At 49.6% G+C, this 25900-nt stretch overlaps 1 protein-coding gene across 1 annotated transcript in view; it reads left to right on the top strand.

Annotated features, from left to right (window-relative positions):
- The first annotated feature begins 4407 nt into the window (after positions 1-4407).
- Ube2ql1 (ubiquitin conjugating enzyme E2 Q family like 1) overlaps positions 4408-25900 on the top strand; it is a 39387-nt gene continuing 17894 nt past the window's right edge. The window contains exon 1 of the mRNA XM_038323668.2: positions 4408-5530. Coding sequence (XP_038179596.1) covers positions 4730-5530 — 801 coding nt within the window. The 5' untranslated portion in view covers positions 4408-4729. The remainder of the gene's footprint in view (positions 5531-25900) is intronic.

A 25900-nucleotide genomic window follows, 5' to 3' on the forward strand; every position in this document is an offset into this window, starting at 1 on the left:
TAGCCACCCTTTCTCTAGCTACCACTGGAGGAGAACAGTTCTCCTTTGATGTTATTATGTTCAACTAGATGCATTCCGCTCAGCTCTTCTAAAGTCATAAGCTTAATCATTAACAGAATGGGTTTTTAAGCTTGTATTTGTTTTCCTTGTGAGTATGGAACTCCTTTCTGAAACGGCTGGAGTAAGCGGGGTCAACTGTATGTAGCAAAGTGAGTCTCGTCGCACATTTGGATGGAGTTTGAACTCTTCATTCCTCCTATAAAGTAGAGCTTTCTGGAATCTACCAGATTAGGAGAAAGGCAATGATGAGCCCCGCAGGCTCCCCTTTGCCTCCCTTGACCAGCCTCCTGCAGCTCACATCCATTGGCTGGAGGAAACAAAGAAGCAATATCCACCCTCTCTTACATAGTAACTTCTGCTCAAAGCGCCCTTCCTGGCCCTTTCTTCTCAGTATGTCATAGTGTGTCATTGTAGCTACTGTGCAACACTGCAGACCCAGATCTTCACTCTACTTGCTGGCTTTAAGGTTCTGTGTGAGCCGTAAACACTTCCATCCCCTATATAATCTGTGTGACTATCGTGACCCTGCTATACGGGAAGTTCCCAAATACAATGTGTGTGACTCTCTTAAAAATCTCCACTTACAAATTTTGGTTATTTTTATACTTTAACATTTTAAATAACATTTGGCTTTAGAGATTTTGTTTAAGATTTTGTTTTCTTTTAAATAGTGTGTGCATGTGTGCATGCCTGTGGAGGCCAGAAGAGGGCGTCAGAATCTCTGTGTCTGGAGTTACAGGCGGTTGTGAGCCGCCTGACCTGGATACTGGGAATCAAACACAGGTCCTCTGGAAGAGCAGCATGTGCTCTTAACGGCTGAGCCGTCTCTCCAGCCCTGGCTTTAGACTTTTATACAGTTGGTGGTCCTGGATTCTGCAAGTGAGGCAGATGACCCATGAGTTAACCCTGGTGTCTCTGAGTGCGCCGGTCCTGATTGGGCCTCTTGTCCCAGCATCAACATCAGTCCTGATTATTTCGCTCTCTGACAGTGTCCACGACCAGACATCTTATGTCAGTGCTGTACCACTCTGCCTCCTGCTGCTAGAAGGAAACTCCTGGGCCATTTGCAAAGAAAAGAAGCTGTTTGGTGCAACACTGAGCAAGCTGAAAACCCAAACAGCAAGGCACAGCCCTTTCATTCAGCCATACTTTCTCATCTTTTCTGCTGGGGCTAAGGCACAACAGATCAGTCTCGGGCCAGCTGGTTAACAGCAAGCCTGGACACTGTGGATTCTTATTATTTATCATTGATAATAAAAAAAAAAAAGCTGGTTGGATAGTAGCTGGACAAGAAGAGTTTGAGTGTGAGGGAGAGCCAGAGGAGGAGAATTTTGGGAAGAAGGGCAGAGTCAGAAAGTTGCTGGCAGGCACACAGAGAGCAAGATGGGCACACTGTACTGAGAAAAGGTGCCAAGCCATGTGGCAAAGCATAAATAGAAATGTGGGTTAATTTACGTGTAAGAGTAAGCTAGTAACAAACCTGAGCTATTGGCCAAGCATTTATAATTTATATTAAGCCTCCGAGTCAATTATTTGGGAAACAACTGCCAGATAATTGGTAACAGGCAAATGGGAGAGAAACATTCAATTATACCTGAAGGTCTCAGGGTCTGGGGATCTGGGGGCCTCGGGTAGAGGGCCACCATAATAGGGGTCTCAGCTAGACCATCCCTGTTAGCATATGGCATTGTGGAGCCAGCAGCTAGGAGTATTTAGAATTCAGTTTCTTTACCAATAAAATGTGTCTTTAAAAAAAAAACTTGGGAGGTTAAATCATACAAAATCATGAGGCATAGACCTGTGATAATTAATATTGATTATCAGCTTGGTGTGATTTAAAATCACCATGGAAACATACTTCTGGGCATGTCAATAAGGGCATTTCCAGAAAAAGTTTAACTGAGCAAGGAAGAACTACCCTGAATGTGAGTGGCATCATGCCATTAACTGAGTACATATGGGGGACAGCAGAGCAAGCTGAATTAGATCAGCATCCATTTCTGCTTTCCGACTGTGGATGCACTGTGACCACCTGCATCTGGCTCCCACCCCCATGCCTTCCCCCACCATGACTAAAATCAAGTTAGGGAGGAAATGGTTGATCTCACTCACAGCTCCATGTAACAGTTCATCATCAAAGAGCTTGAGAGCAGGGTCCCCCACAGGGCAGGAGCCTGGAGGCAGGAGCTGATGCAGAGGCCGCCATAGAGCAGTGCCGCTTACTGGCTAGCTCATCATGGCGTGCTCAGCCTGCTTTTCTTAGAGAACTGAGGACCACTAGCCCAGGGATGGCACCACCCACCATGGGCTGGGCCCTCTCCATCAATCCCTAAAGACACTCTAGGTTTTGCCTGCAGCCATATCTTACAAAGACGTTTTTTCTTGATCAACATTCCCTCCTTTTTGGTGACTCTAGCTTGTGTCAAGTTGACATAAAACTAGCCAGTGCACCTTTCCTGAGTTGCCTTACCAGGCATTTTGTCAGAACAAGGAGAAAAGCAGTTGGTACTGATGCCTGCCCAGCCTCTTTCAGGGTCAGCTTTTCACCATTCGATGCAGCCTGCGTGCTTGAAGGAACTCTCAGGTAGTTGCAGGCAGATACTTCTACCCTCTTGCCCTTCCTTAGTGATGAGGATGATGATGATAGCAGTGGTGGGGGCTGCTGCAAATGATAAAAATAAAAGAACGGTTATAGAATGAAGTCATAAACAAACCCATCAGGAGATCGGGGCAAACAGACCTTGGGTCCTCTTCGCTTTGATTTCACCAATAGTCGGAATTGTTCTTAGTACAAAACACGGTGTAGGTGCCGCTGAATCAAGACTCCCAGGGCCTCCCTGGAACCCCCCTCTCCTAGTGCAGTGCCAGGCGGGCATGTACCTTCTGCTCCTCTGTACCAGTTAGGCTGGCTCCCCCATTGCACATCTATCCTCAAATCTGACTTCCTTCGGGTCTGTGTCTTCTCAGTGACCTCACCAGTTATTTTCCACGTTGAAAATTCAAAATTTAGTAAAAGATGTCAGAAGTAGAAATGCAAGGTGCTGGCATCCAAAAGGAACAAGAACTGAGCAGCCCCAGCTCCTTAGCATCCACAAACCGGCAGCGGCAGTATAACCTGACGCCAGTTAGGACGGCATAGGGATATACTCTGCACTTGAGGGATTGGTTTCGCCTTCGCAATTGGGCCACACTCGCAGCACACTGGAACCTTCACAGTTCGAACTAATCTGGAATATCTTTTAGTTGAAATTTTCACCGGATTTCAAATGTGAGTTTCCAAGGCTAAAGGAAAAAAAGAGGCAGGAAGGTCTGGGAATCTGCAGGTGGAAGACGGATCCCTCCCTTATTCGAGCATTGGGAAGGTTCCTAACGGAGAACTGTCTTGGGGATGGGGGTGGTGCTGCTCAGAAGATCCTTTCCCGCCCTCGGCGCCGTTCAGCACCAGAGAAGGCATTTGATATGCTTCTCCGTAGCATTTTGAAAAGCTTCCACTGCGCACAGCCTGGCCACGGAGAGCGGAGAGTCTGTTGCCAGCAGGCAGGAGGGGAGCGGCCCAGTGAGAGCTGGGTGGGTTGGCTAAAAGGTTTGCTCCAAGTCGTGACTTGGAGGCTGTGCTTTTAGGTTTGGGACTGGTCTGGCCTCTCATCCCGCTCTCGAGTTGGACTCTTTGATCAGTCCTTAAGAAAGTGTCCCTCCTGCCATCCTCCGCTCCCACCCGCCCCAGAACTGTTGCGTAGAAACATTGGGCTCGTCCGTCCGATTGGAAGCATTAATAAAGAGGTAGATTTCCGTCGTTCCCCTCAACGTTGTCCTAAGGAGGTTAAATGGGCTATGAGACCGGGACCCCAGACATAGCATCCAGAATTGGGGACAGAGAACGCAGTGATTCCGAGACCCTATTAGCGTGCTCAGGCCAAGCCATCTCCGGCTCCCCAGCTCAGGCAGCTCGTGCGCAGCCCAGAGCCAACGATGCGGGCGCGCACCACTGTCTCCCCCCAGCGGCCACGCGTGTGTCGCCACAGGAACCCGGCGGCGGGGGTGGCACGGCGCAGTCAAACCCGCGGCTCCGCCCCGCGCCTCCCCCCTCCCGGACGGCAGTGCCGCCCCCTCCGCGCCGCGCTCGGCTCAGACGGAGCAGCCGCCTCTGCAATGTCAGCAGCCGCAGCGGCGGCGGCGACGAGAGCGGCAGTGGCCCGGGCCCCGCGGTAGCCGCCAGCGCCGCACGGCCCGGCACGCGCACAGCGCGACTCCGCGGCCACCTCGCGGCCTCCGGGGTGCCGTGAGCGGCTCTGCGCTCCTCGGTACTGCTCTTGGACACCGGGCCAGCCGGTCTGCAGCCACGCACAAAGGACCACGGACACCGGGCGTCCGGGAACTGCGCCCTGGGACCGGCCAGGGGAAGCAGCGGCTCCGCGTCTCCACGCCTCTCCTCCTTGGGCGGCCGGAGCCCTCGCCGGAGCGGGCCCGTCATATGACAGCGGCGACACAGCGGCCAGCGAGCGCCGGTGTTACCAGCTCCTCCGCTGCGCCACGGCCGACCGCTCCTGGGGTGGCCCTCGCCGCGCCCCGCTGAGCGGTCGCCTGCCGCCGCCCCAAACCCCGCGCGTCCCACCTATCCAGCTCCGGTGTCAGGAGACCCGGGGAGCCCCCCGCCAGAACCGAGCCTAAGATGGCCACGCTGCTCCGTAAAATCGGGCTCATTCGCCTGCACAACCGGGACACGGAGGACCCCAAGCACCACCATAACCACCGCGGCGGAGGCGGCGGCCAGCAGAGCGCTTCGCTGCGCGGCAAAGGCGGCGGCAAGAGCGGCGGCCACAAGCAGCAACAGCAGCAGCAGCAGCAGCAACACCCCGGGGGCGCGGGCGACGCCAGCCCCGGGCCGGGCAAGGGCAAGAGCAAGCGCTCGGCGGAGCTGGCCGCGCGCGACAAGCAGCCGCAGCCGGCCGCGGGGGCGGCGGGGGCGGCGGGGGCGGCGGGCGCCGGGGGGCCCCGGGAGCGGGCGGCGGGCGCCAGGGCGGGGCCGGGCCCCGCGGTGGCCGCGGCGGCGGCGGGCGGCAGCCTGGTGCCCGCGGCGCGCCAGCAGCACTGCACACAGGTGCGCAGCCGGCGGCTCATGAAGGAGCTACAGGACATCGCGCGCCTCAGCGACCGCTTCATCTCGGTGGAGCTGGTGAACGAGAGCCTCTTCGACTGGAACGTGAAGCTGCACCAGGTGGACAAGGACTCGGTGCTGTGGCAGGACATGAAGGAGACCAACACCGAGTTCATCCTGCTGAACCTCACCTTCCCGGATAACTTCCCCTTCTCGCCGCCCTTCATGCGGGTGCTCAGCCCGCGACTGGAGAACGGCTACGTGCTGGACGGCGGCGCCATCTGCATGGAGCTGCTCACGCCGCGCGGCTGGTCCAGCGCCTACACCGTGGAGGCCGTCATGCGCCAGTTCGCTGCCAGCCTGGTCAAGGGCCAGGTAAGGTTGCGGAGCCAGGAGCCAGGGGCCAGGGGTAGGGGTGGGTGGGGGTTCGAGGCTAGGCCGGAGATGGGAAGCAATGTCTGACCCCTCCAGGGACAAATGAGAGCTGGTCCATCTCATTCTGACTAAGTCTGCCTGGGAACACTTGGTCCCACCGCCTCTGCTTCTTTTCCCTAAGGAATTTATTTCTTCCTGTTCGTTTCTGCAGCCTAGCCCCCCTGATCTCCAGCGAAGGTCTCTCTGGTTTGTTGGTTCTCTTTCTTGCTTTCCATTTTCTGCTCACTGTCTTCTGCAGGATCCTCTCTTTTTTCCTCTACTTCTTCCCCTGGCTACACTTCACTCCCTCTTTCCCTTTCCCTTCTGATGGTCCTTCTTCCCTCCCCTCTTCCATTTCCACAAGTTCCTTTTCTGTTTTCCACCCTCCTGAGTTTCCCATATTCTCCTGCCCTTCTCCAATTCTCCTCCTCTCCACTGTCTAAGTCTCTGGTCAGCGTGATTACCACAAAGGTGCGAACTTTTCCTGAAGCCTAGGATCTAAGCATCCAACCCAGCACATCATACACAGGCACATGCGTGCACACGCGGGCAGACACACACACACAGACAGACACAGGCGCACACACATAAAAGCACATGTACTCATCCACTTGCACACATACACACACATATACAGGTGTACACACATAAAAGCACATGTATACATTCACTCTCACACATGTACATGAGCACACACACATATACACGCCCTCGCACACACTGCACGAGCATACACACACACACACACACACACACACACACGTTTCTTCTTCAAACCTCTCAGGTGGACTCTATTCAGACCACGCCAGCTGCCTACTGCTAAGTCCTCTCCTCTACTCCCTCCTTCCCTCCCTCCCAGCAGTCCACCCTTGTAAAGGTGAAAGTTCTCTGGAAAGCCTCTCTTCACACAGAAGTGTGGTCTTTCCTAGTGTTAGATAAGGCCAGACTCCATTCAAGGAAGGCTGCCCTGCCCAGCCCCCATCTCAGCCTGGTACTTGCCCCTTGAAGGAACACCTCTGGTGTATATGCTGGGCCCCAGTCTCTTTCAGTCCTCCTCTCTTCTCTTTGTTTACTTGTGCCCCCCCTCTACCCCCCTCCGTGGGTGTCAAAGCTAAAGATTCAACCAAGCACAGAAAGGAATGCTAGGCAGATCTGAGCCTCTCACATATTGCATCATGGGGCCACTTTACAGAGAAACAGACCCTAAACTTACAGAGATGCATGGCTTTTCCAAGATAAGCCTCCCACCCAACTGAAGGGAAGGACCTGCTGGGTCTGTTTTCTTATGTTCTGTGTTCTTGACCACACTCAAATCCATGGTGGGCATTTTCTAACATCGTATTATCAAATCACATTTCTATCTGGCTTGGATAGCTTCCGCATGTACAGAGAATTCTTATTTCCTTTAAAAAAAAAAAAGACCCCCAATGAACTCCACATGGCCTTTGTACAGCCAGCTTATCATAGTGAATCATTTCTTCCTCGATGCCTGTCACCACCGTTTGACTGTGGGTACACACACTAATTAAACACGCTAATCAAATGGGGCTTATTCTACCCATTTCCCTCACGGCGGAACGCCTGGGGTTTAGAAAAGAATGAGAAAGGAAAAAGAAAGGCATCCCAAGGCCTGCGAAAAGGTCGCTGCATCCTGAGCCATCCTGCCAGTTCACCTTTTCCAGGGGTCACAGTCCTGGTAGGAGTAGGCTGGGCATGAGGACCCCAGAGTAGGCGCTATAGCAGAGCAGCCAATACTTTGACAGCCTGCTTCCTTTCCCTCACCATGAGACACTGGCCAGAATACAGTGTGTATGAGATTGAGCGTCTGCCCCGGGAGATGAGGGCTAGCTCTGTTTCCCACTGAGCTTTATACAAGTGCGATGGGAGGACGGTCCCCAGAAATGCCGTGGTCATTTGTTTCTCAATCACTTCTCCTCAGGGAAGATGATGTGGAAGGTCAGAGAAGAGGAATGAAATTTGCTCCATAGACTCAAGTCTGTGGCACTATAGACTTGGGGGGTATTTAAGCTCCAGTCTGCGTTCTGAAGTTCAGGGAAATAATGATTTTGAATGAGGAAGTGCGATTTGTGAACTGAAATGCCTTGATAAATAGTTTTTACTTAATGCCGCAAACAATAGCAGCTCCCTCGGTGTCTGTCCCCTTCCAGGTCTCTGTGTGTATGTTCTATTTCCTTATAGAGAAACCGAATGGCATTGCAGATGAGAGGTTTTCTCACTGAAAACAAAGTTAGCCGCATTTTCTTCATTAGTTTGATAAGCAATCACACCCTGCCCTTCCACCTAGCAGGTTGCCTCGTATTATCTGATGAGACGTGGTACTTTTGAAGTGGTGGCCAAGACTTGGTGCTTTTGAAAACAGCCATTTACTCTCCCTGTATTTCCTATCCCCTGGTTTCAACACACAGTCCTCCAAAAGGGGTGACAATGTGGTACCCATGAAATATTCAGAGGCAATGAAAGAATTGAAGAGATGAATAGCCATTAAAATTTTAAGGGCCTGGGTATGACGGGACAGCAGCATCTCTGGTAACCTGAGGACTGTGACGTCTTGGTCCCTTTGCAGAGCCGTGGCCAAGGGCTGCTGGCCACACATGCGGTAGACGCCGACTATTTCCATAGTTACGGGTAACCTGCTTTGGACCCATCCAAACACCTGATTATCTGTTCCGAGGAAGCAGGACTGCTGTTCGCCCATAATCACCTAAAAGGACTCTTACCCCCTAGTGGCGCTGTTCCTCTGTTTGCATTTCAAATTTTTAGGGCTTGTGTCCTTAAGCTGCAGTCAGAAAAGGCTTGTTTGTCCCTTTCCTAGAGGAGAGTACTCGCTTAGCTTTCTGAATTGAGGAAACACCCTTCCGGTGTCTGCAGAAGCAGCTCAAGGCAGCTTTAAGAGTTTAACGTGTAACATTCAAAAGTATCTGGTTAATAATGTTGTCTGCAAAGTTAAAGCTCAAGTTTTTTCTGTGTGTGAGGAATTCAGGAACTTCACGAGGCTTTTCCTGTAGTGAATGTGCTTCTTGTGTTTCCAACGTGACCTTCACGTTGCACTGTGCATGACTCTGAATTAAATCAACATATTTGTTTCTTATATGCTATACTCTGTGTATAAAGAGACGTAAGCCTCTTACCTGTTTATGGCTAAATCAAGGGATTCTAAACAGGGAATTTTTTTTAAAGATAATACTGGACCTCGAGACAATCCTCTTGCATCAACCTCCTGAATGTTGGGGGTTACACTTGTGACCCTTCACACTCAGCAAGAGAGATTTTTGGCTAATGCTTAGTTCTCTACAGTTGGATGAACAATTTCTGGGCCTTTGAAATAATCCAGTGCAAATGTTAAAAGCTTTTAGAGCAGCGTTTGCCTTCTCTGTCGTGCACAGAGCCATAAGAACACAAGTCGCAGCTCCACGGTTGGCAGTGTTAGCTTTGGATAGCTTTCCGAGTTTTGCTTGAAACTGAAGGAAGCTGCAGTGCCAGCAAAGAGCTTGCACTAGCAGGCATCACCAACAGTTTGCACTAGCAGGCATCACCAACAGCTTGCACTAACAGGCATCACCAACAGCTTGCACTAGCAGGCATCACCAACAGCTTGTACTAGCAGGCATCACCAACAGCTTGTACTAGCAGGCATCACCAACAGCTTGCACTAGCAGGCAGCGCCAACAGCTTGCACTAGCAGGCAGCACAAATAGTGAAACTCAGTGTTCTGAGATCACTGAGAGCAGAGCCTGCAAGCCCAGGCCCACCGGCTCCCAGAGTGAAGAGGAGAGCCTGGTCGCAGCGTGCCTCCAAGCTCACCAGCATCTCCAGGTGGGGCACATTCCGTGGTTGCATGAGTGGCAGGCAGCCCTCCCATGGCTGCAGATAAAAGGCACTTGATTACGCCCTAACTCAGGACTCTCTTCCGATGCTTGCACACCTCCTGAGTGTCCCCATTTTAATTAATTAGCTATGATTGTCCTCAGAGAACCAGATGGCCCTGAATGACAGTTCCTCTCCCTTCTCCTGTCCCCCTCAGAACTGAGAGTCTGCCTTACAGACAGTAGTGACAGCAACAGCTAACATTTCCTGTTTTCAGTGCCACAGTCTGGCCAAGCTGAGCACAGCAGCCACAAAACCTTCCCGGGGCTACAGGTGTGGAAACCACAGCTCTTCGGAGCCAGCATGACTTAAGTCTCCATTTCAGCTTCTCCTAGCATCTCGCCAGAGGTCAGACTTCTGAGTCAAAGGTGAAAGAAAACACTGCTTACAGGTGGTCGTTCCTTCATTGTCACCTGCATGATCATCACAGTCGCCCACGCAGAAGCAGCAGTAGCCAGCTACCTGCAAAAGGTCCACAAACCCTCAGGACCAAACCATCCTCCAGTCTAGTGCTCGGATAACAACTGATCAGCAGCAGAAAGAGTGTCACGTTTCTAAGACTGTATTGATGAGGGAACCCGGCAGAATGGTCGCTTGTCTGCGTGTGACGCCTGGGGGGGAGGGGGGGGCTTTGCATCCCAGCTGGCCCAACGGCAGCCCTGGAAGGGGCCCAGGAGCCATATTAGAGCTTGCAGCCTGCAGCCAGGCCTGTGCAACCTTCTTAGAAATTAGGTATTTTATTAACTTTCTGAGAATTTTATACATGCAGCCAGTGTAACTCCTTCCAGAGCCGTACCCCCATCTCTCCCAGCTTCATATAACCAGCTCTCTAGTTTGTGTCCTATATACTCAGGGATGTGAACCCATCCGTGGATGACTTACCAGAGGTCTTAAATCGACTCTCCCTCCCGCAGAAACCATCAGGTGCCAGTGGCTTCCCGGGTAGATGTGTGAGTTCACAAAACCCCCACCCCCACCACCTTTGGTGGATTGTTTACCGGTTAGATCTGGTAACCAAAGTCGCTGCGAGTTTATGAGAACAGGAGCCCTGTCGTGTTTTGATCCAATCATCCCTGACCTATGGCTGCTTCTGCGTGGTCATCACATTGACTAAGTTTCTCTCTCTCTCTCTCTCTCTCTCTCTCTCTCTCTCTCTCTCTCTCTCTCTCTCTCTCTCTCTTGCATGCACACACACGCACACACCCTCTTGCAGCCGGCACAGGTAGGGACCGCCTATCTTGTGGGCAGTCATACAGGTGTCCCGTCTATAGCGGAGCCCTCCACAGTCACTGACTCTCCGCTCTGACCAGTTGGGAATTTCCCTTCTAAGCGCCCTCTGTCCAATCTTTTGACATTGTAATTACCATGTTGTCATCTGCAATACTCACACTCAAGAAGGGCACACTCAGTCAAGTTACAAAGGCAGGTGGGCAGATTCGATGTTGTGTTGGGTCGTGTTCAAAACTGTCCTGGAACATGTATGGCCTGTATGTAGACCTCAGGTTGGACGTACGACACTGGCAGAGAGTCCAAGTTTAGGTGCACACACAGGGTCAGAAGCAAGACCCTTCCTGAGACCTCCCTCCAGAGCAGCAGACCGACCAACAGCATTTGCACAAATCCACACCATCATAATGAGTGACCCAGGCCACCAGCCACTGAGCTCCTCGGCCCTATGGCTTCTAACCCGCTGCAATGGACATTGTGTGTCCAAAGCTTTGTTAATTTGCAAGAGTTGTCTCTTGGCCTGGTGGTTCCCATGACAGACCTTCATTTGCCCACGACTCTGAAAGCTAGACATCAATCAAGGTGCGACAGAGCCTGCTTCCCCTGAGGCCTCTGTCCTTGACTTGTAATGGCGTCTTCCCTCCTGATTGTCACCCCATTCTCCCTCCACGTGTGCCTCTCTTCTGGCCTCTTGGGATGATATAACCCTAGTGAATTAGGGCCTATTGAGGACCTCAACTTAACCTGATAGCCTCTTAAAGGCCCTATCTGCAGATCAGGTCATGTTCCCAGGGTCTGAGGGCTGTGGGCTCAACATTTAAACTGGGATGAGAGAGACAAACCCAAAGCCAACCCCTATGTGGATTTATTAACTAGTTGGACAACTTGGTTCCAGAGAGCCTGTGGCTGGTTTGTAAGGCATCATGAGTGAAGCCATGCTGTGAGGGCACAGGACGGTGAAACCTGACGGCAGTGCCAAGCCGAGAAGTGCCAGCATGCTCCAAGGGAAGCCAGGAAGTCTGCATCCTGCATAGCGTCAACTAGGGTTGGGGTAGCAAGTATGTCTGATTCACCCCAAGAGACAAGGGTTTTATTCTTATGAGTCACTGTGCCGTTCGGTCCTGTGCTGCAGGGAAGGGACAGAGATAATTACCAACGACGATGACTGTGCAGCTTGGAATATCGATATGCCTGACTATTTGGAGAAAAAAATAGCTACTTGTTCTCCTATCAAGTAGGGCAGGAGGAGGACACAGACAGGACTCTGCATCCTAAAAATAGCCCCACACGAACCCCAGTGCTCCGTCGAGAGCTCCCGCCCCCAGTACCTAGCACAGTTAATAATAGGAGTACCAATCTCCTGCCTTGGGAGTCAGGAGAATCAGAGTTTGCTAGGACAGGATGCTAGTGTTTGCTCGCCTCTCTGATTTAACTGATGAGGGAGAGACTTCTGTTTGAAGAGACGGCACACGGTTACTATTGTGTCATGAGATACTACGTTGAAATTCTGACAGTAACACAGCCTGAAGACTCCATTGTCTCCTCTTCATCTCTTTTATTAATCGCCAAGAATAATTCCTCTGGATCAAAGTTTGGAGGGAGAATGACTACCCTGGTACCCCAACCATGTTGGGGACAGATAAGGAACCAAACGTAGTGGTTATCACATGAAAATAGTAAAAATGATTAATAATAATAATAATAATAATAATAATAATAAGTAGAATAAATGAGCCACTTATATGGATTCTCTATGCCACATTTCAACTATACTTATGGTGGATTTTGCTGCTTGGTTGATAAGGGAAAAGAAGAGAGGTGGCCACGTGACTGTGTTTTCTGTCTGCCCGCAGTTCTCACACGTGGGAACACATGTGCCTGACGATCTTGACTCTTCCTGTGTCGAGGCCCAGCCCTCAGAGCTTAATGTCATGGTCTAGGTGCAGACCCTGGCAGAGGCTGCTGGTAAGCCTCTCTCTGGCCACTGTGAAAGCAAACCTTTCCTTCCCTCTGACCGCTTACACGGCCCAAGGAGGAGAAGGCTGGAGAGAGACTGTGCTCGGGTCAATCCACCCAGCATCCCCAGGTCCAGCTAGGCAGAGCTGGGGACAGGGAGGGGACACCATCTGCACACAATCTATTTGTGAAAGCATCCTCAAGGCTGTGCACACTGGGCCCTGGGGCTTCCAGGTTCTGTTGCTGGAGAAGTCTGTGGAGGACCTACCTCAGAGAGCTCCCCATCAGTTAGTGCACAGCCCGTTTGTGGCCCTGTTTGCCACTTGAATGGAAAGTGTCTCCAGCTACTCTAAGTGACGTTTTCAAAGGTAACATCCGACTAAAGGAAGCCAAACCTTGACGGGGAGCTGTTTATTCTTCCGGTGTGTTTGGTTGCTAACAGTCAGAAAGAGACATTTCCAACAACTGACCAAGAGCTCACCGTAATGGCAGCACGGGGCCACACTTTCCCACCCAGTCAGTGGATGTTGTGGCTCAGTTGACCTGCTAGTTCCTCACTGCCACCTGGTGAGCAGGTCAAGGTTTAATTGATTAGCTACTTCCTCCTTGCCCCCCCCCCCACACACACACACGTCAATCATGTCACTCCCAACATTCCTGTGGCGTCTTTTTTCTACTCTATGCATGGCCTCTGGTCCCCTCACGGCTTGTTAATCCTGTGAGTCTCAGGAACTTCTGTGAGCAGGGGCACAAGGATACCAGACTGGGGAAGCCAGGGGGAGCAGATTTGAGAACATCCAGGAGAAAAGGCTGACAAGTGAGGATGGGTGTGGCTGTGAGAGCAGGGACGGAGTTAGTGAGGTTTGCCCTTCTCCAGGTAGCAAGGCAACTGTCTTCAGGGGACACGGACAGGAAGGGACCGCCCTGTGTGTTCTCCCAGTCTCCAGTCTCCCAAGGGCTTCCCTCGACCTCACCTTTTTGCATGGTGTCTCAAAAAGGCGGACCTCTCTTGTTCAGACTTTGCATTATGAACTTTCTAGAACACAGCCGTAGGTCACCAGTATCACTCAGCACAGTGGCAATCCTCCCTGCTCCACGGCCCCGTTGGGGGTCTCACCAGCCCCTCATTCTGGAATGCCTTCTGGCCCTTTTCCCTGGAAAGGGCCCCTGTCCATTCTTCAGAGCTCTGCCAGCATGCCCTGGCTCCTTGGGCCCCAGCGGTGACTTCCTCCTCTTTTCCCATCTACTCTAACTGTAAAACACTCCCTTCCTGCATGCCCGAAGAGGCGCTATGAGTTGGCAGTCATATTTTCCTTCTCTTCGTGGCGTCCCACTCCGTGAGCAGGTGTCCGCAGCCTTCACAGCCCCCTTTCTGCAGCATAATCTAAGAATGAGAATATGCGTCAGGTGCTTCTGCTGTCAGTGGAGGAGGACTGTGGGTAGGCAAAAGAAAGCTCAACTTTGGCTGTCCTGGACTTTTCTGTTTTGAGGGTCCACAGACTTACAGCTCCAGTCCCTGAGAGCTGAGGGCCTATGGCTCCAAACCTTAGAAGCTGGAGACTTACAGCTCTCGCCTCTCAGATTGGAGGCGAGCAGTGGCAGAGCGTGCTTTTTGGTGTCCCAGCACAGTGGAGGCCTCAGATGCGGGGGCCCGCAGTGTTACAGTGACTAGCATTATGGCTCTGAGATCTAGGGTGTCACGATGCTCAACCCTTGAGAGAGACTAGTGTGGCCACTCCCAGGCCCGAGGTGCCTGAGACCTTTTTGGTCCTTGCGCAGCTTCACAGAGTTCTTCCAGAAACCGAGTCCCACGGCTTCTTCACCGCTCCCCAGTCCTCTGCCGCTTCTGTTCCCCGTATTTCTACCCCGAGAAAAATCGCTCATTTGTGCCAGCTGGTCTCTCATCACTACACTGATGCGGCTAGCTCTGCTACCACCTTCCTTTCTGCGTGTTACCAGCTCAGCCCACTGGACTAATGATAAAGATCACGTGTAGGTAAGGGAAGGCTGCTGGTAAATGCCTCTTATTGTCTAAGTGTTGCAACCCCAGAGGAGGGCACAGGAGGCTTCTCCTTGCTAGTTCCAAGGGTGAGGAAGCTGCCTGCGTTAATAACTACAAAGGGAATCGGGTAAGGGCACCGCCCCGTGGTCCTGGATGCAAATGAAAGATTACATTTGCCCCAGTTCCTGTGGTCTCGTGCAAATCAGCAACTGTGTGTACCAGCTACCAGCCTTCTGCTGGGCCCTTTGGGAAGTGCTTAGCCTCTCGCCTAAGCAAAAATGGACTGCCCGGTCATCTAGAGCTCCCCACAGCTCGCGATAGCAAGAGGTCTGGCGCGAGCTGTTTGGAAACAGTCTTTGGCAGCAAGCAGCTGTGATTGCCGTGTTGCTTCCTCAAGGCATCGCGGTGTGTTCAAAGCAGCCCATGCTGGCATGAGGAGAGTCCAGCTGGCTGCTTGGCTGATAATCCTTGGCTTCAGACACCTGCATCTGGGGCACAGATAAGTGTCTAACAGCTGTCAATGGGAAGTGAAACTGTCCCAGCATTTTAATTTATTTAAAGGAAAAATAAACATTAAGAGGCGTGCTTACAGTAAAGACGTCTCATCAACATTAGCGGTGTTTTGAGAGTGTTTGACGGTGCTCTGGCAACGCCTACATAATTATCATAGGGAGAGTGGGGTCCCTCTAACTGGTCCCCTTCCTAGGAAGCCAGCCCCTTGCACAGAGCTTCCACGGACCATTTCATTAAATCCTGGCAGCAGCCCGTGAGGTAGGTGTTGTTTTTATTCTCACGTCACAGAGGAGGAAACTGAGAACGTGCAGGTGAGGACTCGTGTGCCAGAAGCCAAGGGGGATTGAGAGACAGGGCTGAGGCCCCAGCACATGCCCCAGGACCAGAGCCATCCTTTCTAGCGTCCACCGAGTGCCATACAGAGCTGGCTTGTTCGCCATGGGTGATTGTGGATGACAGGGTGGCCTTCACACTCAGAGTGCCCGTGTGGCTTCAGTTCTCAGGTCTGAGCCAGGCGAGGGACCACTGTGTGTCCATCAAATTGGGACCACGGCTCTGAAGTGTCAGCAAAACCCAGATTCCATGGAGGCTTGTTGAATCTATTGTGAGAACGGAAAGCATGTTTTAATTCTTTGAAACTGTAAGAGAAAGATAATTATCACCATTTTATTTCTTCTCTATACAAAAGAGAAAGGAATTTTAAAGATTCTGAAAATAACTCAAGAATGAAGTGCTTTTTAAAGATAATTATCACATTGGCAAAATCAGTAAGATTGAAGAAATTACTACTTTAAATATAATTTCTGTAAAATAAATACCAATTTCCCGTCACAATATTTGGCAAGCATTTCCCCTCACCCCCAGAAAAATAGTTAGATTTTTGATGAGGGAGATAAGGAAAAGCTATCTCTATATTGATAAGATCACACCTCAAGTTAAAATGTGCTCAGCCCAAGAGTCCTGCAATTCAGGAATTGCAGAGAAAAATCTCCAGATAAATGCCATTAAGGGTACTTTCTGCTTTTAATCTTAAAAATCAGACTTCTCCCAAGTTCAGAATCTGGAGTTATAGATTTTCCTTTATCATGGCAGTGGTAACAACAGCTTTCAGGAGGGCAGGGACTCACATTGGACCTGCTGGGAACACTTCTGACAGCCCTTTGTGACTTCTAAGAGTCAGGAGCTGCATGAGGTGACTTCACAGGAAGTAGGATTTTGATGGGATTGTATCAAATACATAGCAATTGCTGCAAGCGTTCATTTGTTCAGGGATCCCTGGAGGTTAATGGCACACGTTATGCAACGTGCCTTCCTGGCAAGGGGTCGTGGAGGTGCAACAGGAGAAACCTACCAAGAATGGAGTTTGTTGCTAGTTTAACGAGTTGTGTTTGGCTGGGTAGCGCAAGACTATGAAACGCAGCTTTTTACAAGGCATCAATCAGCATATCCCTTTTTAATACTGTATGCTATTTCCCCTCCCTTGGAAGACAGCAGAACAGTGTATGAATCATAGTTGTGTTGTTGTTGGCTTCTGTTTTGTTGTTTTGTGGGGGGCACGTGCATCAGGCATTGGGGCACACTCCTTCTAACAGGAGAGACATAGGATCGATCTCCAGTGACACCCTTCAGTGTCCATGTTTAGAAAGAAAACAAAACAGCCTCTCTTTATCGCCTGGAACACCAAATAGTCACCAAATAGGCTAGACTGTCTGGCAAAAGAGCCCCGGAGAACTGCCTGTCTCTTGTGGGGGGTCTAGGGTTACAACGCAGGTCCTCGGGGTTGCAAGGCAAGGATGGTTCACAGTCAGAAGCGCCTCCTGAAGCTCTTGCCTGCAGGGGTCTGAGAACTTGTCATGGAGCAAGGGTCTGCCACCCTGTCTTTTTGTCTTTGTTCCCTTCCTTCCAGGTTGGTCTGGAGAAGGGAGGGGGGCGAAAGGAGGTTTGTCGCCCACAGTAGCAAGGCTGTGTTCACCAGGGACAGCCCCTGCACCCCACATACAGGCAGGCAGGCAGGCAAGCAGAACACTAAGGGTTTTCTAGCCCAGGCCTGTGCTTGGTGGCCTTTGACTGGCTTTTATGATGGATGTTAAAACAACATGGCAATCTGAGAGAGCTTGGATAAGCGTTTTTGTTGACTGCGCCAATCTATAAAATTACATAAAACTTTAAGGACATTATCTTAATTTATAAATAAGACTAACCTGATGAAAAGTGAGCTTGAACTCTACTGAATTGAATTAGGCTGATGATTTTATTAGCAATTCTGTTTTAAAGGGATCCTGGCATCTGCCTTTTCATTAGCAGGAGTGATGGAGGCCTTGTGGTTCTTCCTGAGGAACGCACAAGGAGAAATAGATTCCTGGAGCCTCTCCCCAAGCACGTGGCCCCCACAAGGTCACCTCCACAGAATGATGCTTTAGAAGCACAAAATAAAATGCATTAGAAGACTGTCATGGTTGGCTACAGTTGCTACATTTGTAATATGATGAGCTGAGCTGTAAGGTTAAATGACACTCTACTAACACACTATCAGGACCAAGAGGCACCGGCAGCGACCCCCACATCCGCCAGTCATGAGCCTCTGCCATGTTTACAAATGTGCACAGTTATGATGTGACTTTTTTAAGTGCGGAATTCCTTTTGTGTTTGTTCTATTATTTGGGTCAGCGTCTCACTCTCAGCCCAAGCTAGCCTGGAACTCACTGTGTAACCCAAGGTGGCATGAAGCTCATGGCTATCTTCTGGCCTCAGCCTGATGAGTGCTGGGATTGCAATGATGAAGTTGTGGGTTGTTATTGTGATTTAATTCAGAGCAAGTTAGGGAAGGTAAAGAAGCTTTGCCACTCAGTGTCCCAGCCCCTGAGAGTACTTGGGTCCCAGTCCCGGGGAGCACTCTGGTCACTGCCCTGGGGAGCACTCGGGTCCCAGCTCCTGGGAGCACTCGGGTCACTGCCCCAGGGAGCACTTGGGTCCTAGCTCCTGGGAGCACTCAGGTCTCAGACCCTGGGAGCATTCGAGTCACTGCCCTGGGGAGCATTTGGGGAAGGTAAGAAGCTTCAGGTAGCATCTACTTTGAGATAATGGCAGTCTTAGGAATGCCCCCAAAAAACTTATTCTACAGCCAGAACCCCTGGGAGAGAGGGTTACAACTTTCACACGTCTTGGTTCTGCCGTATTACTGTTGGGTCGGGTTAAGATGAAATCCTGAATCTGGAGATAGACACAGGTTCTAATCTCGTTATCCTTCCTGACCACACTTTACTGCTAAGCTTAAGGTGCCTCCCCTAAAGATGAAAAGCACCCAGCCCACCACACAGGGGAACCCACACTGGGGAAATAATGAGCATGGTGATACCTGGAGAAGAGGCGATGAGGAGACGACCCTTCTTTGAAGGACTAGAACTTGCTAAAATACTACGAAATGATAACCACAGGCCCAGCCATGAGTTTGCATGCAATACCCACTATGCAGAGTGATCTGCCGTTGTATCAGAGTCTCCTGCCCATACTGACACCCGGTTGGCTCAAGTTTCCCACACTCTGGCTCTCTCTGTCTCTCTCACTCTGTCTCTCTCTCTGTGTCTCTGTCTCTCTCTGTGTGTCTCTCTCTGTCTCTCTCTCTCTCTCTCTGTCTCTCTCTGTGTCTCTGTCTCTCTCTGTCTCTCTCTCTCTCTCTCTCTCTCTCTCTCTGTCTCTCTCTCTCTCTCTCTCTCTCTCTCTCTCTCTCTCTCTCTCTCTCTCTCTCTTCTATAACTCGGGATAAGATCTAAGCTCTCAGCTATATAATACCCCAGCCCTGTACCTGTATGCTGCCATGCTAACCCAAATGTGGGAGGAATTGCATGAAGGTTACCAAACAAGTTCCCCTCAGAGGGGTCAGGAAAGGAGTGGGGGTTTGACCCACAGGTGCTGGAGTCGTTAATTGAGGTGCTGAAGTCCAAGCCTCTGATTTGGGTTCAGCTTTAGAATAAACAGAACAACTGGGGGTTTCTGGAAGGGTTTGGTATAAAAAACAAGGAGCCGGCAGTCTTGAGAGGCAAGACGAGCTCATTGATTTCATGGGCTCCTAAGGGTGACAGGAATGAACCACGATATACTAGGCTCTCAATGATCACTGGGAAGCCTGGCTCACTCTCCTCTCTGTGGGGCACAAAGCCAGAGTAATCTTCTTCCCCCAACGTGGTCTCTTGTTGGAACATCATCTGACTGAACAAGTGAGCCCATCAGAGGATTTGGGAAGTACAAGACCACCCAACCCTCACTCCACTGCACCCAGGGCAGAACAAGTCCCTCCACAATCACAGCCCATGGATCTGAATCTGATGGGAATCCCTATACTTCAACATTAAGTTGGAATTCCCAGCAAGGCTCAGGGAAATGTCAAAGTTGCTGCCCTGGAGACGTGGCTGACATTTCCAGCTAGGAAATCCACTGAAATGCTACTTTGTAAACATTGGGTGGGTCTCAATAAAAATACCACATTGGTATCAACTGGTCCTGTAAAGCCAAGTCCAGTGGAACGGAACAAAGCACACATAAGCCATCGTGCCTGCACACCATGCAGTGGTATTTGCCTTTTCCTTGGCATGTTATTCTTCCTATACACTTATAACGAGAATTGGTACAATCCTAATTTTGTACTCACTATTAATTTTCTTCACTTTCCTTCAGTTTCTTTTATTTTTCTGCCTCCTGCTGTTCTTTTAAATCAATAAGTCATAACATTCAGAGATGAATAGTTTGTAGAAAACACTGCAGAATATTCAAGAAGGTTTAACTTTGAACCTGGTGAGTAAATCCTTTACACATAACTTTTGCACACCACCTCTTAAGTGTGGGGCATATGTAGGGGAAGATTATGAGTTTGGGGAGCAGAAACTATTGGAAGAAAATGAGCCACATGAGTAGATATAGGGGTGCTTCAGAACAGATGTGGAGCACAAGACACGTGACATCCCCTTCCCCGTTTCTCCTGGTTAATGGTACAGTGGTGCAGATTTGTGATCTTCTAGGAGAGTTTCGTTCTAGAATATTCTTAGGACTTTAAAAAACAAATGCCTTAAGTCGCACACTAAGCAAAGTTAGAAAAGTAGGCCTAGTGACCTAAGTTACATGCAAACCAAGAGTCCAGTGGTTTGGGTAAAGCTGCGAGGAGTTTGGCCCCATCTCCTCATTCTATGAAGATTCTCATCTTGTTCAGTAGTGAGTATTGCAGATGAATGACAAATCCCAACTACCTCATCCAAGGTGATGAGATGCTGTCTCTAGACAAAGAGAGCTCAGAAGCAGTGCCTGTCGCTTCCCTCAGACGACCACGCACGCCTCCTGCGTGTTTCTCCACTTGGCTGTTCATATTCCAAGACCTCATCAGAAGTGACCGCTTCCCTGATGCGACAGGCTGCTCACCCACTCCTGGCTGCATTGCCCAGCTAGAGAAGGCCTTGGGCAGAATATGGAGGTCACCCATAGGAGGACAAGATGACTCTTGGATCTGAGCTGCTTACAGTTGGCAGCAGGTGATTGGACTCTGGAAGGCACAGCAGGAGAGGCTGCCGTGACCCTGGAGACTTCATTGGTTGTATGAGAAACGTCCCAGGGAACTCCAGTGCAAAGCTAAACACACTAATGGCCTTTTGAGAATGGATTCAGCCTGACTCGTGGGGGGAGGGGGCAGATCTTTTTCCCTCTGAGTGTTTTAATTCTTCAGAGAGGAGCATTTAGGACTCTTAGGGGTCAATGTCTTGCTGCCCAGAGAGTAGTTACAGCTTTAAGTGATAGCTAGCATCACCCTTACAAAGGACTTTCAAAGCATCGTCACCAGAATCAGGGCACTTATTAAACACAACGACCAGTTTTCATTTTGTAGATTTTCCAGATTTGAGAGCTGAGGGGAGTGTCTGGTAATCAAAAGCTGCTGTCTTATTTCATTACAGGACGTCAGGAGGGGAATCAGAGCAAGGCCTACCTCCAGCCTTTCTTAGGACCCACTCATCTGTTATGGGAAGTCTTTTGCATGTTGCTCAGTGTATATGACTAGGTCACAGTCCTCTCTCAGCATCCTAAAGTCAGAGGTCCCTGTAATGTTCCACCCATCCACCCAGGCTATGCACTGTCCCGTTCTCCAGGAAACCTCATCCCTCCTCCTTCCAGGCTCCCGTGAAGTGGGTGCTTGCCTTCCATCCCCAGAGGGTTCTCTTGCAGCCTCCTTGAATAGCCGAGACGTGTGTCCCCACACCCAGGAGGAAGCAAGCCCTTAATGCATCTGCATGAGACTCACGAGTCATTGCGAGCTGTGTCTGTGAAGGCGCCCGTCGCTCCGCCATCTGTGTTTGGGCTCCATTCTCATTCGTCAAATGTAGAGAAATGCATGAAAATACTCCCCCGGGGGTGGGGGAAGACTGGCAGAGTCATGGGACTCCTTGGGCAAGCCAGGAAGACAGCCAGGCGATGTCACCAAATGAAGCAGAGCAGGTGTCCTTGGGGTTACAGCAAGATTATGAGTCACTAGAGAAAGCTGGAGGGTAATGGCAGTGTGGGAAGAGTGGGCATTTTTAGCAACGCAGCCACACTCCGTGCAAGGACACTCCGTGGTTGACACCAAGGACAACCGTTTCACTCCTAGCACCGAGAGCATTCCAAGCGATCTGAAGTTCCTGCTTCTCCCTGGGCATCGTGTCTGCCAGCCATGGTGTTTTGTGAGTGAGAACCCGCTCTGCAGGGTTTTGTTGGTGCCTGGTAGCCTTGGAAGTGTTCTGCTTTACTGTTTGCCTGGAAATCAGCCGATGGCCACTGGAGAAGTGAATGAGGACTCACTGTCCTCACCTTGCCAGGCAGCGTGTTCAGTGTGAAATTTAGTCGTGTCTGAAGATCTTTCTAATGGTCTTTTGTTTCTTCTTTAAATGATCTGATTTTTCTTACCTGGTTATAGTCACATCTGAGAACAATCAGGAACTGGTGGTAGCTTTAACAGTATTTGAGGAAGACACCGAACTGCCCCGAGGGAGACCCCCAGGCCAATGCAAGGCGCATCAGGAAGGACATCTTTGTTTATTGGTGTGCTCCTTGTGTCTGTTCTGACTTTACTAAAAAGTAGAGATGTCTGTTAGAATAATCCCCAAACATCACCACCAGTCTGCCCCCAAGGCCCATGAACAGCCTGCGATCACCCTTCCTTCTTGCTCCCAGCAGAGACCATTAAGAGTTCATTAAGAGTCGGGAATTCATTCAGCTGATAGCTTTTGAAGTCCTGACTCTTTGGGCGTGGTCTGAGGTGCTACGGTGCACCAAGAGCAGAGAAATGTGTTTGCTCTCTTGGGAGGTCGGAGCAGAAGCAAGCTGGTTCACACCTCCCTAGAGCTGCGGGACAGTGAGGTTTTTACCCTGTGCGGTGTTCAGTGAGTCTGTGTGTTCCCTTTGGATCCCTACAATAAAGACAGCTTTGTAACTCTCACATTATCATATGGGGCCCAACCCACGACCCTGAGATTAAGAGTCTTCTGCTTTAAGTTCACGCCTCCAGCCGCCCCACCCTGCCTCTGCCTCCCGAATGCAAAGGCGTGGGCCACCACCACCCAACTGGTACGTGCCTATTCTTATTGCGAATTACTATGTCATGTTTGGTTAATATTTCTATTTCCTTGGGAGGCCTACCAAAAAAATAAAAGGATAGCTAAGGTTTGGTTCTCTGTATGTGCATGCATGCATATATGTATGCAAGTGTGTAGATATTTGTAAAGTGAAAATTGATATTTAAAATACATAAATTTTTATTCATATAGATATTTGCATCTTAACTTCAGAGAAATGTTTGCAATATGACAATGAGAATTATCTTTAAATTTTTTCTTCTTCTAAATGTACCTACCTCTAAAAGGCAATTAAATGACAAATGACAGGTATGGATTTTGTCTTTTGCTGCTGACTTCAGCCATCTGCCCTCAGGATGGTAACTGTTTAACAGAGAAATAGATGGCTCCCCAATTCCATCTTCCAGAGATGCTTCATGAATAAGCTGGAGTCGAACCCAACCTCCGTCTAGCAAGTCAGGCGTGGTAGCCCATACCTTTAATCCTCCCATTTGGGAGGAAGATGCAAGCAGATTTCTGTGAGTTCCAGGCCAGCCACGGATGCATAGCAAAACACTGTATTTTTTTATTTTTTTATTGAACTATATATTTTTCCCACTTCCCTTCCTTCCTCCCTTCTCTCTTTCCACCCTCTCCCTTACTGCCCCCCAACCCCGCCACACACACACTCCCAATTCTCTGGAGCTGTGGACTGATGTCTGGTTATCCTTTGTTTTGCTTTATATCTTTTATCCACTTATCAGTGAGTACATACCGTGTTTGTCTTTCTGAGTCTGGGTTACCTCACTCAGGATGTTTTTTTTTCCTAGTTCCATCTATTTGCCTGCAAATTTCATGATGTCATTATTTTTTACAGCTAGATAATACTCCATTGTGTAAATTACCACATTTTCGTTTATCCATTCTTCAGTTGAGGGGCATCTAGGTTGCTTCCAGTTTCTGGCTATGACAAATAATGCTGCTAATAACATAGTTGATTGAACAAGTGTCCTTGTGATGTGATTGAGCATCCTTTGGGTGTATGCCCAAGAGTGATATCGCTGGGTCTTGAGGTAGATTGAGTCCCAGTTTTTTGAGAAACTGCCATACTGATTTCCAGAATGGTTGTACAAGATTGAACTCCCACCAGCAGTGGAGGAGTGTTCCCCTGACTCCACATCCTCTCCAACATAAGCTGTCATCGGTGTTTTTTATCTTGGCCATTCTGACTCATAAGATTAGGTATCTCAGGGTTGTTTTGATTTGTATTTCTCTAATGATTAAGGATGTTGAGCAATTCCTTAAATGTCTTTTGGACATTTGAGTCTCTTTTGCTGAGAATTCTCTGTTTAGCTCTGTATCCCCTTTTTAAATGGCATTATTTGGTATTTTGTTGCCTGATTTCTTGAGTTCTTTATATATTTTGGAGATCAGCCCTCTGTCAGATGTGGGTTTGGTGAAGATCTTTGTCCATTCTGCAGGCTGTCATTTTGTCTTGTTTACCATCTCCTCTGCCTTACAGATGCTTCTCAGTTTCAGAAGGTTATATTTATTGATTATTGCTCTCAGTGTCTATGTTACTAGTGTTCCATTTAGGAAGTGGTCTCCTGTGCCAATGTGTTCAAGGCTACTTCCCACTTTCTCTTCTATCAGGTTCATTGTAACTGGATTCATGTTAAGGTCCTTGATCCACTTGGACTTGAGTCTGTGGGGTAGACATGGATCTATTTGCAATCCTCTACAGGTTGACATCAGTTATGCCAGCACCATTTGTTAAAGAAGCTTTTTTTTTCCCAATGTACCTTTTGGGCTTCTTTGTCAAAAATCAGGAGTCCATATGTTCATGAATTAATGTCAGGGTCCTCAGTTTGATTCCATTGATCCACCTGTCTGTTTTTATGCCAGTACCAAGCAGTTTTTATTGCTATAGCTCTATAGTACAGCTTGAGTTCAGGCATGGCGATGCCTCTGGAAGTTCCTTTATTATACAGGATTGTTTTAGCTATTATTCTGGGTTTTCTGTTTATTCATATGAAGTTGGGTAATATTCTTTCAAGGTCTGTGAAGAATTGTGTTGGGATTTTGATGGGGGATTGCATTGAATCTGTAGATTGCTTTTGGCAAGATTGCCATTTTTATTATGTCGATCCTACATACCCAAAAGCATAGGAGATCTTTCCATTTTCTGATGTCTTCTTCAATTTCTTTCTTTAGAGACTTAAAGTTCTTGGCATACAGGGCAAAATATTGTATTAAAATTTTTTTCTTTTAAAAAAAGTGCTGACTCTGAGAGAGCTGATGGTAAGGGGCTGTGCCCCATTCCGGTTCAGTGGGTGAACTAGCCACAAACACAGAATTTCTCCAAAGACTCAGAATTACCCAGAAGACAGAACACCACATTTCATCAAGGACCTCTCGGAAGGCATATCTTCCCAGGGGTCCTCTCTGTCCCTGCATTGGCCCACAGTTGTCGGGGCACCAACGAGCCCACTCTAGTTCGGTAGGGCAGCCACTGTTGCTCTTTATTTCTTTCTGCCAGAGTGTGTTTTCTCCTGAAAGGGTCAGAAGACCCTGACAGGATGACATTGTGAGAGGCTGTGGTGGCCATGTCGGTTGCTCTCGGACTAGAGAACGCCCTAGATTTCTGTGTGAAGTCTACGTAGCAGAAAGTGGACGTTCTGAGATTCCGCTTCTCAGAGGTCACGCACTTCCTCAGCATTCACACGGGCTCACGTGACCCCGACACGCACTTACATGGGACCCGGGGCCACGCCTGCACAGTGGTATGAAGCTCACACATTGCTCTGCCCATACCCGCCAGGCTTCTTTCTGCTCAGTTACCTCTGTAGAGACTGCTGGCCCCGCCACGCTCCACTGGAAGAAGACGGAGCAGACAGGCAGGGTCCCCTGTTGTCAGCCGTACGTACAGCACATAGACCACACTTCAGATCCTTCCTGTGCTCTCGCTACCATACACAGAGTCTCCCAAGCGGGTGCTGGATCAAAGGGCGGCGTCACGCTGCTTACTGATTGCACACGCCAGCAAATTGCCTCGGGAGAAGTTACCCTGAGTGAGCTCTGACCGCTTCGCCCCCATAATCACTGGACCACCTACCCTCGCCGGTAAAACATGGCTGTTTTTTAATTTGTATTTTCTTATACTATTGAGACTTGACATCTGTG

This window comes from Arvicola amphibius, chromosome 3 (genome assembly GCF_903992535.2).
Source record: "Arvicola amphibius chromosome 3, mArvAmp1.2, whole genome shotgun sequence".
Lineage (NCBI taxonomy): Eukaryota > Metazoa > Chordata > Mammalia > Rodentia > Cricetidae > Arvicola > Arvicola amphibius.